At 42.8% G+C, this 14,120-nt stretch overlaps 1 protein-coding gene across 2 annotated transcripts in view; it reads left to right on the forward strand.

Moving 5' to 3' along the window:
* The window catches only part of SND1 (staphylococcal nuclease and tudor domain containing 1), a 425,720-nt gene that overhangs the window by 21,530 nt on the left and 390,070 nt on the right, over positions 1-14,120 (forward strand). For both annotated transcript variants that reach the window (XR_014066017.1, XM_081531207.1), the window contains exon 2: positions 11,901-12,050. Coding sequence is in view for 1 of the 2 variants with exons in the window: in XM_081531207.1 (XP_081387333.1) it covers positions 11,901-12,050 (150 nt within the window). In the remaining variant the exon portion in view is untranslated. The remainder of the gene's footprint in view (positions 1-11,900; positions 12,051-14,120) is intronic.

The raw sequence follows: 14,120 nt of genomic DNA on the forward strand, positions 1-14,120 counted from the left end.
TTGCAGGCAGATTCTTCACTATCTGAGCCACCAGGGAGCTCACCATCTCCCAGAGTTTTCTCAAAGTCATGTCCATTGAGTCCATGATGTCATCTAACCATCTCATCCTCTGTTGCCCTCTTCTCCTCCTGCCCTCGATCTTTTCCAGCATCAAGGTCTTTTCCAATCAGTCTGTTCTTTGCATCAGGTGGCCAGAGTATTGGAGCTTGGAGTCAGTTAATTTTTGGTTCTTCCTTTGCTAATTTTCACACGTGATGGTTACTCTAAAAAACTTGACAGCTGGAATGGATTTTTAGGGAATGATACTTTGCCTCTGCCTGCCACATAGTTCCTGCTGAGTTCTGATTTCTGAGTGACTCTGGTTCCTCGAGCACAGTGGAGCTCAGCGTGGGTGGTGAGGACTTGGCTCTGTAGAGGATCATTGTGGGGTTGCTGGCTTCTAGGAACCTGAACCAGTTCCTTCCTGGTGAGGCTTTCTTTGTGCAAGTCACAGGCTTGGTGTTTTGAATGTGTCACCACTTTTTTGATGCATAATTCTCATAGCAAATGTTTAGTATTTGCAGTTTATTAGAAAGTACACTGGGAGAAGTTGTGTTCTAGTCCTGATGTACCACAGTTTTTTCATCTGTAAAATGAGTGTCTGCCCTGCAGAGCATTGTAAAGGTGGAGAGGGGTGGACAGTAGAGAGGGAAGGGAAGAGAGACCATTGTGCCCTTATTTCTTTAGTATCTGCTAGGTGTCAGCTACTGTGAGGCATCTCAATAACCACAACCTGCAGAAAAGGTGATAGTAATAGTGTCCTCACGTACAGATGAGGGAATATCACAGTGTTTCGCTTAGGACTGTCTGATTTCACAGTCATGGTCATCTGAGGCTGTGATTGTCAAGACAACTTTGTCATGTTTGAAGCTCACTGGTGGCTCAGTGGTAAAAAAAAAAACAAAAAAAAACCCCGTCTGCCAATGCAGGAGACACAGGTCCGATCCCTGGGTCAAGAAGATCCCCTTGGAGAAGGAAATGGCAGCCTACTCCAGTATCCTTGCCTGGGAAATCCCATGGACAGAGGAGCCTGGCCGGCTATAGTCCATGGGGTCTCAGAGTCGGACACGACTTAGTGACTAAACAACAATAACAATAGACTTAAGATATGATATTTATTTATGATAATCTCTGAGGACAAAGGTTCAGAAATCACTTTCCTAGAGAGTGGGAATCTTAGGTGATAATGGAGGGGAGTGAGATCATGGGTCATTTCCCTAATTCTTTCTGGTTAAATTCAATGGTGGGAGAATTTCCATGAATTTGGTGTTTACTTTGAAATCCCAGGAGGAAACAGTTCTTTTTCTATGGTACATTTATTTTTCCAATCTTTACTTCAGACCACACTTTGAGCCATTTCATTTCTTTCTTTTTTAAAAAAATTCTGTCCATGCCAAGCAGCTTGCAGGATCTCAGTTCCCCCCGTAGGAATTGAACCTGAGCTGCGGCAGTGAAACTACTGAATTCTAACCACTAGACCACCAGGAAACTCCCAAACCATTTCTTATCACAATAATATTGGCTATTATTTATTGGGTCTTTTTGCCAACTTCTGTGCCAAGGGCTTTATTCCCTTGTTTAGGTTTCGTGACACCCGTCCTGATATACTTATTAATGAGGAAATTGAGGCTAATACCAATGAACATTCAAAAATCACCACTGACGTGGATTTGATACTGAAACTAAATTCTTTTGCCGCTTACTACTGCCCCTTCTCTGATTATAAAGATGAGCAGTCTGTGTAACTTGAAGTGGTCGTCCAGAATTTATTTTTGCTGTGCACATACCGTTTAGACTACCATAAAACTAGTTTTCATCTCACTCCCTGTCATAATGTTTTATATCAGAGGCTGGCAGGCTGACTCTGTGAAGGGCCAGGTAGTAAATACTTTAGCCTTTGCAGGCCATACGGACTCTGTAGCAACTACTCAGCTTTGGCGTTTCAGTGTGAAAGCAAGCAGATAGACAATTACATAAATGAATGAACGTGGCCATGTTCCAATAAAACTTTATTTATGGATGCTGAAATTTGAATTTTATACTCTTTTCATGTGTTACATAATATCTTTTTGATTCTTCTCCTTTTTTTTTTTAGCCACTTAAAAATGTAAAAACCATTTTTAGCTCGTGGGTTGTACAGGAACAGGTGGTAGGGCGGAATTGGCCAGTGGGCTGTAGTTTGCCGATCCTGCTTTTTCTCATTCTGAAGTTTGCTTCCTTTGTGTCTCTTTTTGGGTGTTTTGTAAAATTGGGACTGTAAGCCTGCTTTCCCTGCATATGGCAGTGTTTAATAAGTGTTGGTTTGGTTTGGGGCAGCCAGCTCATGGAAGCTTTGCTGGCTTAGTGACAGTCTCTGACACCTGCTTGGCTGGCACATGGAAATAGAGATTTTTAACCGAGGAAAAGATTTAATCAGTAGGTCATCTCACCTACCGTTTTAACAGACAGGAGCTCCTCAATTGCATGTTTCTACATGTGACATAGTGGAACATCAGAATTGGACACTTCAGGTCTGGTCCTTGCCCTGCCATCAATTTCATTTTAAGCAAAAGTTACCTTTACCTGTCTCACATGCAGATTTTTCGTCTGTACAATAAATGGACCTTGTTGAGGTGCTGTGGCTTAGCTGCTCTCTTGTTAGAGTCCCCTTTGAGACTTGAACTCGTTTCTTTCCAAACGGAGGTCCAGTTCTTGGTACAGCCGGCCCTGGAGCAGCCATTTGTGGTCATCTTTCCTGAATGAGTTGGTGCACTCAGCGCAAGTGAAGTGGGCTGCCACAAGGCCATGGGCTTCCAGGTCATTGTGCCAGGCCCCTCTCATTTAGGTTTGCCTCTGGCTTTTGCCGGAAAAAGAAAGAAGAAGCTGGCCATGTTGGCATGTATGCTGGGAAAGACCTCCCAGGCCACACGGCTTACAGTCTTCTGGGATTGCTTGCTCCTTGTCCAGATGACTTTTTAATTTTTAAGAAAGAGAGGCAATAGCTCTGGTTGCCAGGAAGCTTTTTCCTGATATACTTTCTGAGATTTTTCTCCCAAGTTAGTTTTTTTAAGTTCTACGCTTGCCTTCATTCCATTTCTTTAGATGTTTTTTGCTTCATTAACATACACAACAATTCTTCCCCGTCCCCTGAAAGCATTTTTAGGTGGAGAGGGTACCTTGTCTGGAGAAGAGTCACTGGCCTGCTCCTTTGTCCTCTAAGCACCCTCTGAGTGGTGGCCCTGGCAAGCTTCCAGATGGTATTATAGACTGTTTAGTTCAGTGACCTTGGTTCTTCTTTCTGTGCCACAGAGGGAAGGAGTTCATTCTCCTTGTCTCGAAGAAAAAATTTGTGTTGTTTTTGGTCATCTTTCTCCTTTTTCGGGCTTTGTAGATTTCACTAAAGTTTGGCTTCTTTCCTATGACTTCTACCTTGTTATTTCTCGAGAATTTGAAAGTTTACAGTAGCCCTTCATTCTGTTGTGAGTCACCATGCCTGACTTCTGGGTCTGAGTCAGCTGCCTGTTGGTGTTGTTCAGCTAAGGGTCTAATCTTCCTGCAAGATATGGAAATACCCCTTTGGTGAAATAGATATTTTATGTCATATTAATGTACATCCATATTGGACCTTAGCAGTTTTTTTTATTGAAATAAATATGAAAGTGAAAGTCACTCAGTTGTCTCTGACTCTTTGTGACCCCATGGACTATACAGTCCGTGGAATTCTCCAGGCCAGAACACTGGAGTGGGTAAACGTTCCCTTCTCCAGGGGATCTTCCCAGCCCAGGGATCGAACCCAGTTCTCCCACGTTGCAGGTGGATTCTTTACCAGCTGAGCCACAAGGGAACCCCAAGAATATTGGAGTGGGCAGCCTATGCCTTCTACAGGGATCTTCCTGACCCAGGAATTGAACAGGGGTCTCTTGCATTGCAGGCGGATTCTTTACCAGCGGAGCTACTAGGGAAGCCCACATAAATGTACATACCCTAAAATTATTCACAAGACTGTTACAACTGTCTAATTCTAGAACATTTTTCATTGGTACTCAGAAGGAAAAGAAACCCTAGACTCACTAGCAGTCACTCCCTTTCTCTTCCTCCAGCCCTTGAGAACCATTCATCTACTTTCCATCTCTATGGATTTGCCTGTTCTGGACATTTCATATGAATAGAATTATTCAATATGCGGCTTTTTTGTCTTGACTTCTTTCAATTAGCATGTTTTCAAGATTTATCCATGCTATAGCATCAATCAGTGCCTTATTTCTTTTTTATTTCTGAATAATATCCCATTTCACAGATATACCACATTTTGCTTATTCATTCTCCACTTGATGGACATTTGGATTGTTTCTGATCCTTTTGGCTCTTATGAATAATGTTGGCATGAACAGTTGTGTACAAGATATTGTGTGGATGTATGTTTTATTTTCTTGGGCATGTACCTAGCAGTGGAATTGCTGGGTCATAGGATAATTCTTTGACTTTTGAGGGACTGCCAGAGTGTTTTCCAAAGTGACTGCATCACCAACAGTGTATCAGGGTTCTAATTTTTCCACATTCTTGTCACCACTTGCTTTTGTCTGTCTTATTGATTGTAGCCACCCTAGTGACTGTGAAGTGATGATACGTCATTGTGGTTTTGATTTACAGTTCCCTTACGACTAATAATGTTGAGTATCTTTTCATATGCTTACTGGCCATTTGTGTATCTTCTTTGAATAGATACCTGTTCAAATTCTTGCCCATTTTCAATTGTTGAATTATGATACTTCCTTATTCCAGAAACTAGACCCTTATCAGATATGTTTTGTGAATATTGTCTTTTCACTTTCTTGATAGTATCCAGTGAAGCATAATGTTTTTGGTTGTTTGTGCTTTCTAAGATGTCATTGCCTAATCAATTGTATTATCCACCATCACAATGTTTTCTTCTAAGAGCTTCATATTATATTTAGGTCTTTGATCCTTTGAATTAACTTTTGTATATAGTGTGAGGTGGAGATCCAGCTTCATTCTTTTGCATTTGGATATCCAGTTTTCCCAGGGCTTCTCTGTTGGCTCAGTGGTAAAAAATTCACCTGCAATGCAGGAGACTGGGGTCTGTCTATCCCTTGGTCGGGAAGATCCCCTGGAGGAGGGCATGGCAGCCCACTCTAGTATTCTTGCCTGGGAAATCCCATGGACAGAGGAGCCTAGTGGGCTATGGTCCTTGGAGTCACAAAGTTCAGTTCAGTTCAGTCGCTCAGTCGTGTCCGACTCTCTGCGACCCCATGAATTGCAGCATGCCAGGCCTCTCTGTCCATCACCAACTCCCGGAGTCTACCCAAACCCATGTTCATCGAGTCAGTGATGCCATCCAACCATCTCATCCTCTGTCGTCCCCTCCTCCTCCCGCCCCCAATCCTACCCAGCATTAGGGTCTTTTCCAATGAGTCAACCCTTCGCATGAGGTGGCCAAAGTATTGGAGCTTCAGCTTCAACATCAGACCTTCCAATGAACACCCAGGATTGATCTCTTTTAGGATGGATTGACTGGATCTCCTTGCAGTCCAAGAAACTCTCAAGAGTCTTCTCCAACACCACAGTTCAAAAGCATCAATTCTTCGGTGCTCAGCTTTCTTCACCGTCCAACTCTCACATCCATACATGACCACTGGAAAAACCATAGTCTTGACTAGACAGACTTTTGTTGGCAAAGTAATGTCTCTGCTTTTAAACATGCTATCTAGGTTGGCCATAACCTTCCTTCCAAGTAGTAAGCGTCTTTTAATTTCATGGCTGCAGTCACCATCAGCAGTGATTCTGGAGCCCAGAAAAGTAAAGTCTGACACTGTTTCCACTGTTTCCCCATCTATTTCCCATGGAGTGATGGGACCAGATGCCATGATCTTAGTTTTCTGAACGTTGAGCTTTAAGCCAACTTTTTCACTCTCCTCCTTCACCTTCATCAAGAGGCTCTTTAGTTCTTCTTCACTTTCTGCCATAAGGGTGGTGTCATCCGCATATCTGAGGTTATTGATATTTCTCCCGGCAATCTTGATTCCAGCTTGTGTTTCTTCCAGCCCAGCGTTTCTCATGATGTACTCTGCATATAAGTTAAATAAGCAGGGTGACAATATACAGCCTTGACGTACTCCTTTTCCTATCTGAACCAGTCTGTTGTTCCATGTCCAGTTCTAACTGTTGCTTCCTGACCTGCATACAGGTTTCTCACGAGACAGGTCAGATGGTCTGGTATTCCCATCTCTTTCAGAATTTTCCACAGTTTATTGTGATCCACACAGTCAAAGGCTTTGGCATAGTCAATAAAGCAGAAATAGATGTTTTTCTGGAACTCTCTTGCTTTTTCGATGATCCAGCGGATATTGGCAATTTGATCTCTGGTTCCTCTGCCTTTTCTAAAACCAGCTTGAACATCTGGAAGTTCACGGTTCACGTATTGCTGAAGCCTAAAAGCATAGCCTGGGAGTCACAAAAGAGTTGGACTAAACAACAACAGCAGTCCAATTTTACTGGTACAATTTTTGTTGAAAGGTTCTTTCCTAGTTGTCTGCACACCTTTTTTGAAAATCAGTTGACCGTACATTTTTGAGTTTATTTTGGGCTTCCTTTTTGTAACATTTTGGTATTCATCAGGTGACTGTCCCTACTCCTGTTTTTTTTTTTTCTTTTCAAGATTTATTTATTTATTTTTTGCTGTGCTGGGTCCTGGTGGCTGCGTGTACGCTTTCTCTAGTTGCAGAGAGTGGGCTTCTCATTGAGCCTTTTCTTGTTGCCATTCACAGGCTCTCGAGCGTGTGGGCTCAGTAGTTGTGGTGCATGGGCTTAGTTACTCCATGATGTGTGGGAATCTTCCTGGACCAGGGTATCAAACCCGTGTCCCCGGCATTGCAAGGTGGATTCTTAACCATTGGACCACCAGGGAAGTCCTATCCTTATTTATACTGGATCTTCATATTGGCCGATATGACTAAGATATTCTTGTTATGTCTAAACAGGCAGATAAATCTGTTCAGCTAGTCCTCCTTGTAGAGCTAACAAGATACTCTCACCTAGTAAGATATGGTTTTTAAGGGAAGATTTTTGCTCTTGGTGCTGTGAAAAAAAAAAATTCTGGTTTTACTGACATATTTATGGTTTTCTATGGGGCTTCCCTGGTAGCTCAGCTGGTAAAGAATCTGTTTGCAGTGCAGGATTCCTGGGTTCGATCCCTGGGTTGGGCAGATCCCCTGAAAGAGGGCATGGCAACCCACTCCAGTATTCTTGCCTGGAGAAGCCCCATGGAGAGTGGAGAGTGTGTCCCTGGGGTTGCAAAGAGTTGGACATGACTGAGCAACTAAGAACAGCATGTGGTTTTCTGTACCATCACTTTTTTTGCCCTAAGTGTGGTGTGGCTAGGTTTTTGTATAAGAGACTTTCTGTCTTCTGGTGTTTGTGGTCGGGCGTTTAAGAATTAAACCAAGTCAATTTATCAGTGTCTAGAGATGATTTAAGGTGGGGTTGCTGTTGCTGAGCAGTATTTCAGTTGCGGCCTATAAAGTATGTCACTGTTAGGTAACTCTCCTAGTAAACTCTTAGTGGGTTTGATCAGTTTGAGTCCCCATTTTCCTTCTCAGCTGACTTGTTTCAGTCTTTGTCAGCCTCGGACTCGTGCCCTGAAGCCAGGTTCTCTGGATCACACCACGTTTCTCTGCAACCTTTATTGGCAGAGCTGAGAACTGTCTTAATTCATGACCTCAATCAAACTGACTCGTTGTGACAGCTGTTTTCACAAACCTCCTGGTGTATCAGGTAGGGCTAAGATCAGATCGTTTCTCTAGAATATGTCATTTTATTAATATAATTGGATAAAGCAGTTACCATATGAATTGCTTTTTATGCCCTATAAATTAGCAATTAAGGATAATTGCCACATCCATGAAAGTTTGCAACATGAATCAGTACAGCTTTGGCAGAACAATTACCCCTGACAGTTTCCTCTCAATCTTAACGTTATTCTTCTGAAATTAAAATTCTGAATAACAAACAGTATTTTACTTGTTTATTGTTTATCTGACTCTCCTCACTAGAATGTCTGCTCTCCAGGAGCAGACATTTTTGTCTGTTTTCGTTCACTCGAGGCATGTTCCCTGGAACGATGCCTGGCATATAGAAGGCACTCAGTAAATTTGTGTTGAACGAATAAATGGATTAATCAGTGGATAAAATTGTAAGTGATCAACTTAGATGTCAGATCTAGTGACTTACAGAAGAAAAATGACTTGTTTTCATGCCATATGAGATTCATGTAAAGTTTGATATATAGACCATTGGTCTTTTTCATATTTCACTTAAAGACAGTTAAAATATTTTTCCCCCAGAAGACCTTCCTCTTGGCTTTATTCGTTAGGGAAACTTAGGTAAGAGAAGACCATTAAATATTTTTATTGAGGAAGAACTTGAATAAAGACTTTTGACAAGTGAGACAGGTGGCGGGAATTGAAGAGTACTTGGAAGATGATGAAATGGAGAGAACAAAAAAACAGAGATGGAATGTGTTTTGACCTATTTCAGTTTGCATAAATAATAGGAAGGAAATGAATTCTTTCCATGCAGACAGGTCTCTTCCTTCCATGATGGTCTGTAGACAGTCTTTTCCTATCTCATCACTAATGCTGTGGCCAAATGAATGACAGGGAGAGAGTTTCAGAGGAAAGATGTAGGCATGTTAGTCCTCTCCTCCTGGGGGAACAGGAATAGCAGTGCCTGACACAGTGAATATCTGTCCTTGGAAGGTTGACTTGGTGGTTGCTGCTGACATTTTCACCTTCAGTAGTATTGGGTTGGCCAAAAGTTCATTTGGATTTCCCCGCAAGAGCTTATGGAAAAACCTGACGAATCTGATTTTTGGCCAACCCACTAGGCGTTGCGCAGCCTATAAAGTCATCTCTCTCTAAGATTAATTCAAATGTGGACTGTTGCCTGAATGGCCTATTTGGTGCAAAAAAAGCAAGGAGGCTCTGACAGCAGTCTTCAGAATAGCTTTCAAGGTGAAAAGGGGGAGTGTACAAAGGAGGTTTTTCAAAATTCCGTCATATAAATTGTTTACTAAAGCTCTTTATGGGGCTGGGATAATAGTTACAGACCCACTGTCCCCCAGGGGTTTCGTTGACTAGATTGAGGGCGTTAGAGGCAACACCTTGCTGGCATTTAAGGGGAGTAAGAGGGTACCTATCAGCCATTCTGTTCTTGAGCTTTTCAGCAGGTTTTGTCAGGCTTGAGAAATAAAGATTGTTTCTTAGCCAGGGTCAGTGCTCATTGCTCAGCCAAGGCGAGCATCTAGCTGGGCTTTCCAAGACGTTCTAGGTCTTCTGGGAGAGCTTTATGAGTTTTCGTGAAAACTTGACAAGAATCAAGGAATAGGCCTTTGAGACAGGAACTCTGCTTTGTATGCTGTGGGCTCCTCAGTCCTGTTGGAGACTGTACATGGATGATTTCAAGGCAGATATTCAACAATGTGCTGTTTTTCTGCCACTTGGTGAAGAATTGACTGTAAATGAGTCACTTCCAAGTTCTTTTCTTTCTTTGGCCCTTCTCATTTTAGGAACATCAGCCATCCTGTGCTGTAGTATATCTGTTCTTTGGCTTTACTTTGTTTTGAGGGCTTGTCTTTTTAGAGTGTCAGATCCCTGGGATGATGCCCAGGGTATGGGTTCTCAAGAAAGGCTGTTTGGTTGGAGGCTGTAAGGTTTTGCTTGCTGGTAACACTCGATCACAGAGGATAAAAATGAAAAAATGACTTATAACTAGATAAGGAAGATAGTCTTTTATTATGTGTGTCATGGTGTAGCCAGGGAGTTGTAGGCCATGGTGTAGACCAAGGTCTATGTGCTTTAAGTTATTGGGGATAATGAGATGTTACTATTTTTTTTTTTTCAATTAGAATGTGTGTATTTTTCGGACAGAGTTTCTGTAAGAAAGTAGGATAGCTTCATACAGTGGAAGACTGTACAGCCACAAAAGTGAATAGTGTTTTGGCATGACTGGGTCTTACCAAAAAAGGGCAAAAGAAGCAAGTCACTGATGGGTATACATGCTGTCGACTCAGTGTATATAGAGATTAGAAATAGGAGATGAGGAAGCGCACCATATTGCATGGAAACATATACACAAAGGATAACACTACAGAAAAGCAAGAGAGAGGTTGTCACGGTGGTTAGAATAGAAGTGGTGGTCAGCAAAAGGGGCTGCGAGTTAAGAGGGATGTGGTATCCCAGGTCCTGCCAGTGTTCTAGTTCTTCTTTTATAAATTTAACTGCACTGGGTCCCCCTTGCTGCCAGGGGTTCTTTGCTAGTTGTGGCACTTGAGCTTAGCTGCCCCACAGCATGTGGGATCTTAAGTCAGAGATCAAACCCACGTTCCCTGCATTGGAGGGTGGATTCTTCACCACTGGACCACCAGGGAAGTGTTCCAGTTCTAGTTCCAGTTCCAGTGTTCTAGTTCTTAACTTGGGTGATGGTTACTTAGTTGTTGTTTCTTATTCTTTAAGATGTAATGGGTTGGCCAAAATGTTTGTTCAGGTATTTCCATAAAATCTTATGGAAAAACTCAAAGGAACTTTTTGGCCAACCCAATGCATATATGTTTAATACAGTTCTTTATTTGTGCTACTTGCCCACAATTTAGAGCATGAGTTAAGGTGGAGAGGTGAGGGAGACAAGTCAGCTAAGCAAATGACTATCGAAGTGGCTTCCCTTCCTATTCTTTCTTTTTTTCCTCTGAGTTAGCTTCTTTTCCAAGGACTGTTTCCTTTACAGAAAACTCCGTGGTCTAGTCTGCCGTGAAGTTCTACACTGGCAGGGCTCTCCAGCCTTCTAATTATTTGTTCAGCAGCTATTTGTTTTGAAACATGGGATTGAGCCTTTCAGCTCAAGCGAAGGTGCTGCTCAAGCCTCGCTGGTGATGAAATTGTGCCTCGCTGGTGATGAGATTGTGCCTCGCTGAGCAAAGAATTTGAATAACTTGGGTGATGTTTGTCATTTTTTCTGTGTGCCTTTTCTTCTCTTCTGCCACGTGAAACCCTTTCTCCTTCCTCCCTGCAAATATTTGAAGTGGGCTTTAGAGCTCTTTCCATAGTTGCAAGTCGATGGTATGCTAGACATCCTTCTTCAGAGAGAGGGAGGGAACTGTTGGGCTTGGGAGCCCGAAGGTCCTTCTTCGATTGCCCTGTTTTCATCATGGAGGTCATGAGTTTTCTAGAGGCTCTCCTTTAGCCTAGACTGTTTAAGCCTAAACTCTGAGCACTGTGTCTGTCTTTTAGCCTAGACTCTGTGTTTCTCTTTTAGCCTTGACTCTGAGCACTGAATGCAGAGGGAGTATTGAGTCCTGGTCTCTGGCTACACTACTTGCACGTTAGCCCTGGGCACCCTCGGGTCCTTCTGGCTGGTGTGGGTGGCATGTCAAGGCTTCTTCCTTCAACATCCACTTTTCTCTGGCCTTCTTCTGTTGTTTGCTTTTCCCATCGTAGAACAGCATGTGTGGATGGAGACATTAGCTTCTTAATAATTGAAAAGAGCACAGGCGGTGGTCAGCTTGCTGGGATGAAATTGCAAAGGCTGTCTCCATGACTCACATGCCTCTTCACCCTCCAATCTTTTCTGACTTTTCTATCATCTTGTTTAATTCTCATTTGTATTTCTGGTCAGTCCCTTTGGAATCAAGCCCAAGGTTTTATGGAGGTATTTCTCTTAAAAAATTGAAAGTAATCTTGTTCATTCAGTCGTTCAATAAATGTTTGAGTGCTGTGTACTGTTCTAGATGTTGGGGATACAGTAGTGGACCATCTCTGTTATGGCGATGTTACCTTTCAATGGCTAAATTTTTGTTTCTCCCCCCAACCTAGGTGCTCTCAGGGTGCGCCATCATTGTCCGCGGGCAGCCTCGTGGGGGGCCTCCTCCTGAGAGGCAGATCAACCTTAGCAACATTCGCGCTGGAAACCTTGCCCGCAGGGCAGCTGCCGCACAACCTGATGCAAAAGACACCCCGGACGAGGTAGGTGCTTTTCCTTGCAAGCCTGTGGACCCTGGTGATAGTCCAGTCTCCTCCTTGACTGCACATTTGGTGTACTTTCTTTTCTGTATATTTTGAGTATTTTTATGTCACAGGACTAGTGATAGACCCACTGTGGCATGTCTCAGTTTATGCATTCACTGCCTTTAATCCCAGTAACCCCCCCTTCTCTTTTCCTCATATACTTTCCCATAAGTTTAGAGCCTTTCCAGATTTATCAGCCTTTTCAGATTTACCCTCTTTCTCTTAGAACAGCTTAGAATTTTCCTAGGTAGTCTCAGCTCTTTGAGGTTGGTATTGGTTATGGCCGAGCTCCTTTATTTATGTTTAAATCCTTCACCTTCAAAATTCAGAGGGATGCACAGCAAAAAATCTAGTTCATCTCCCTGGACACTACAGGTGTTACTATAGTCTTGAGTCTCTAGAGACATTTACCATCCATATAAGCAGGCATTTAAGGAAAAACATGTAGTTTTTTCATCTGTAATAAAAAGCATTTTGTTGGACTTAAGATAGTGAAACAGTGTTCAGGAAATAGGGAAAAATCATCCCCAATTCTGTCATCAGCAATTAGATTCTTGGGATAATGACTAAGTAGAAGATCAGTGATTTTCCACTGGCCTTCTCTCAGTAAGCACAAGTATTGGGAATAACCGTATACCTCAGGGTTGTTCAGTGAGGATTAAACAAGATAGTGGAGAATGCTTCGCACAGGCCTGTAAGGTACTTAACAAATGTTAGCTGTGGTCATCTTTGTGTGCTCAGTCACTCAGTCGTGTCTGACTCTTTGCGACCCTATGGACCGTATCCCACCAGGCTCCTCTGTCCATGGGATCTCCTAGACAATAATGCTGGAGGGAGTTGCCATTTCCTCCTCCAAGGGATCTTCCTGATCCAGGGATTGAACCTGGGCCTCCTGCATTGCAGGCAGATTTCTTGCTGCTGAGCTACTGGGGAGGTATGTGGTCATCACTGGTGCTGTTTAACTTCTGCAACTAGAAACACTTCTCGTACGGTTAGTCCAAGTACTGAAGAATAAATGTCTCTCAGCACTTTTCAAATTTTGGCTGCTAACTGCTTTTCTTGACCAATGTTTTGAATAGTTCTTTCCTTTCAGTTTTGTGTCGTGTAACAGCTTGCCTGCTTCGCACAGGAGAAGAGTGTTGACCTTGGTTGGCTAAAGCCAATCAAGCTTATTTTCCCAGAAGGAAGAAGCAGGGTTGCCTCCAGGAAAGAAGGGTTGGGTTTTCATTTCCTGTTTCGTGGGTGAGGATCAAGGCCAATTGGAGCTGGTTCTAAAATCTCTTAGCTGTAGCCTGTGCAATGGTACAATAAGATCTTGCCAGAACTATCCCAGCTGAAAGAACACCATGTAATCTGACCCCCACTCTCATTAGTTTCTTATATTTCTATAGCTGAGTTAGTGGGTTTTTGTCTCTTCCAGAGCAACTCAGTTTCTCCTAGCAACTCTTCCGAGGTCCCTGTGACATGAAGTGTTAGAAACCTGCAAAGTTCACCCTTTGTCAGCCACAGTCACTATTTCTCTAATAGTCTAGTCTCTCCCTGCCTTGCTGTGATGTGGTTTCCCCCTACCATGCCCTTGAAGTTTCTCTGGCTCAAGTAAGGAGTGATGCCAACTAGTAACCCAATTCTGAAAACACCCCCAGCTTTTATCGAGGACTAGAGATTCTGCCTTCTTAAAAATTTCTCTTCTCCATTCTTGAAGCTTCATTACAACTGCCATTGTTCTTTGTTCAACTCTGAACGTGTGCTTGGAATATTGAGAGAACAGTCTATCTGCCTTCATTTTCCTGTCCTCTAATCCTTTCACTGATACTGTCAGATCTTTTTGAAACTTAATTTCATTTTTTCCCTGACTCAGTGTTACTCCCAGGTATTTCAGCAATTCCTCATCCCTGCTTGGATAGATGTAAATGCCTCAGCCTGGGATACAATCCCTTCTGTAATTTGGCTTCTAATCTTCTCTCACTGAACCCACTCTGGGATGCGCAGTCCCAACCCTGAGGAAGTATTCAGGTCTCCTAACAGGCC

This window comes from Giraffa tippelskirchi, chromosome 10, assembly GCF_054371585.1.
Source record: "Giraffa tippelskirchi isolate mGirTip1 chromosome 10, T2T-mGirTip1v1.2.pri, whole genome shotgun sequence".
NCBI lineage: Eukaryota > Metazoa > Chordata > Mammalia > Artiodactyla > Giraffidae > Giraffa > Giraffa tippelskirchi.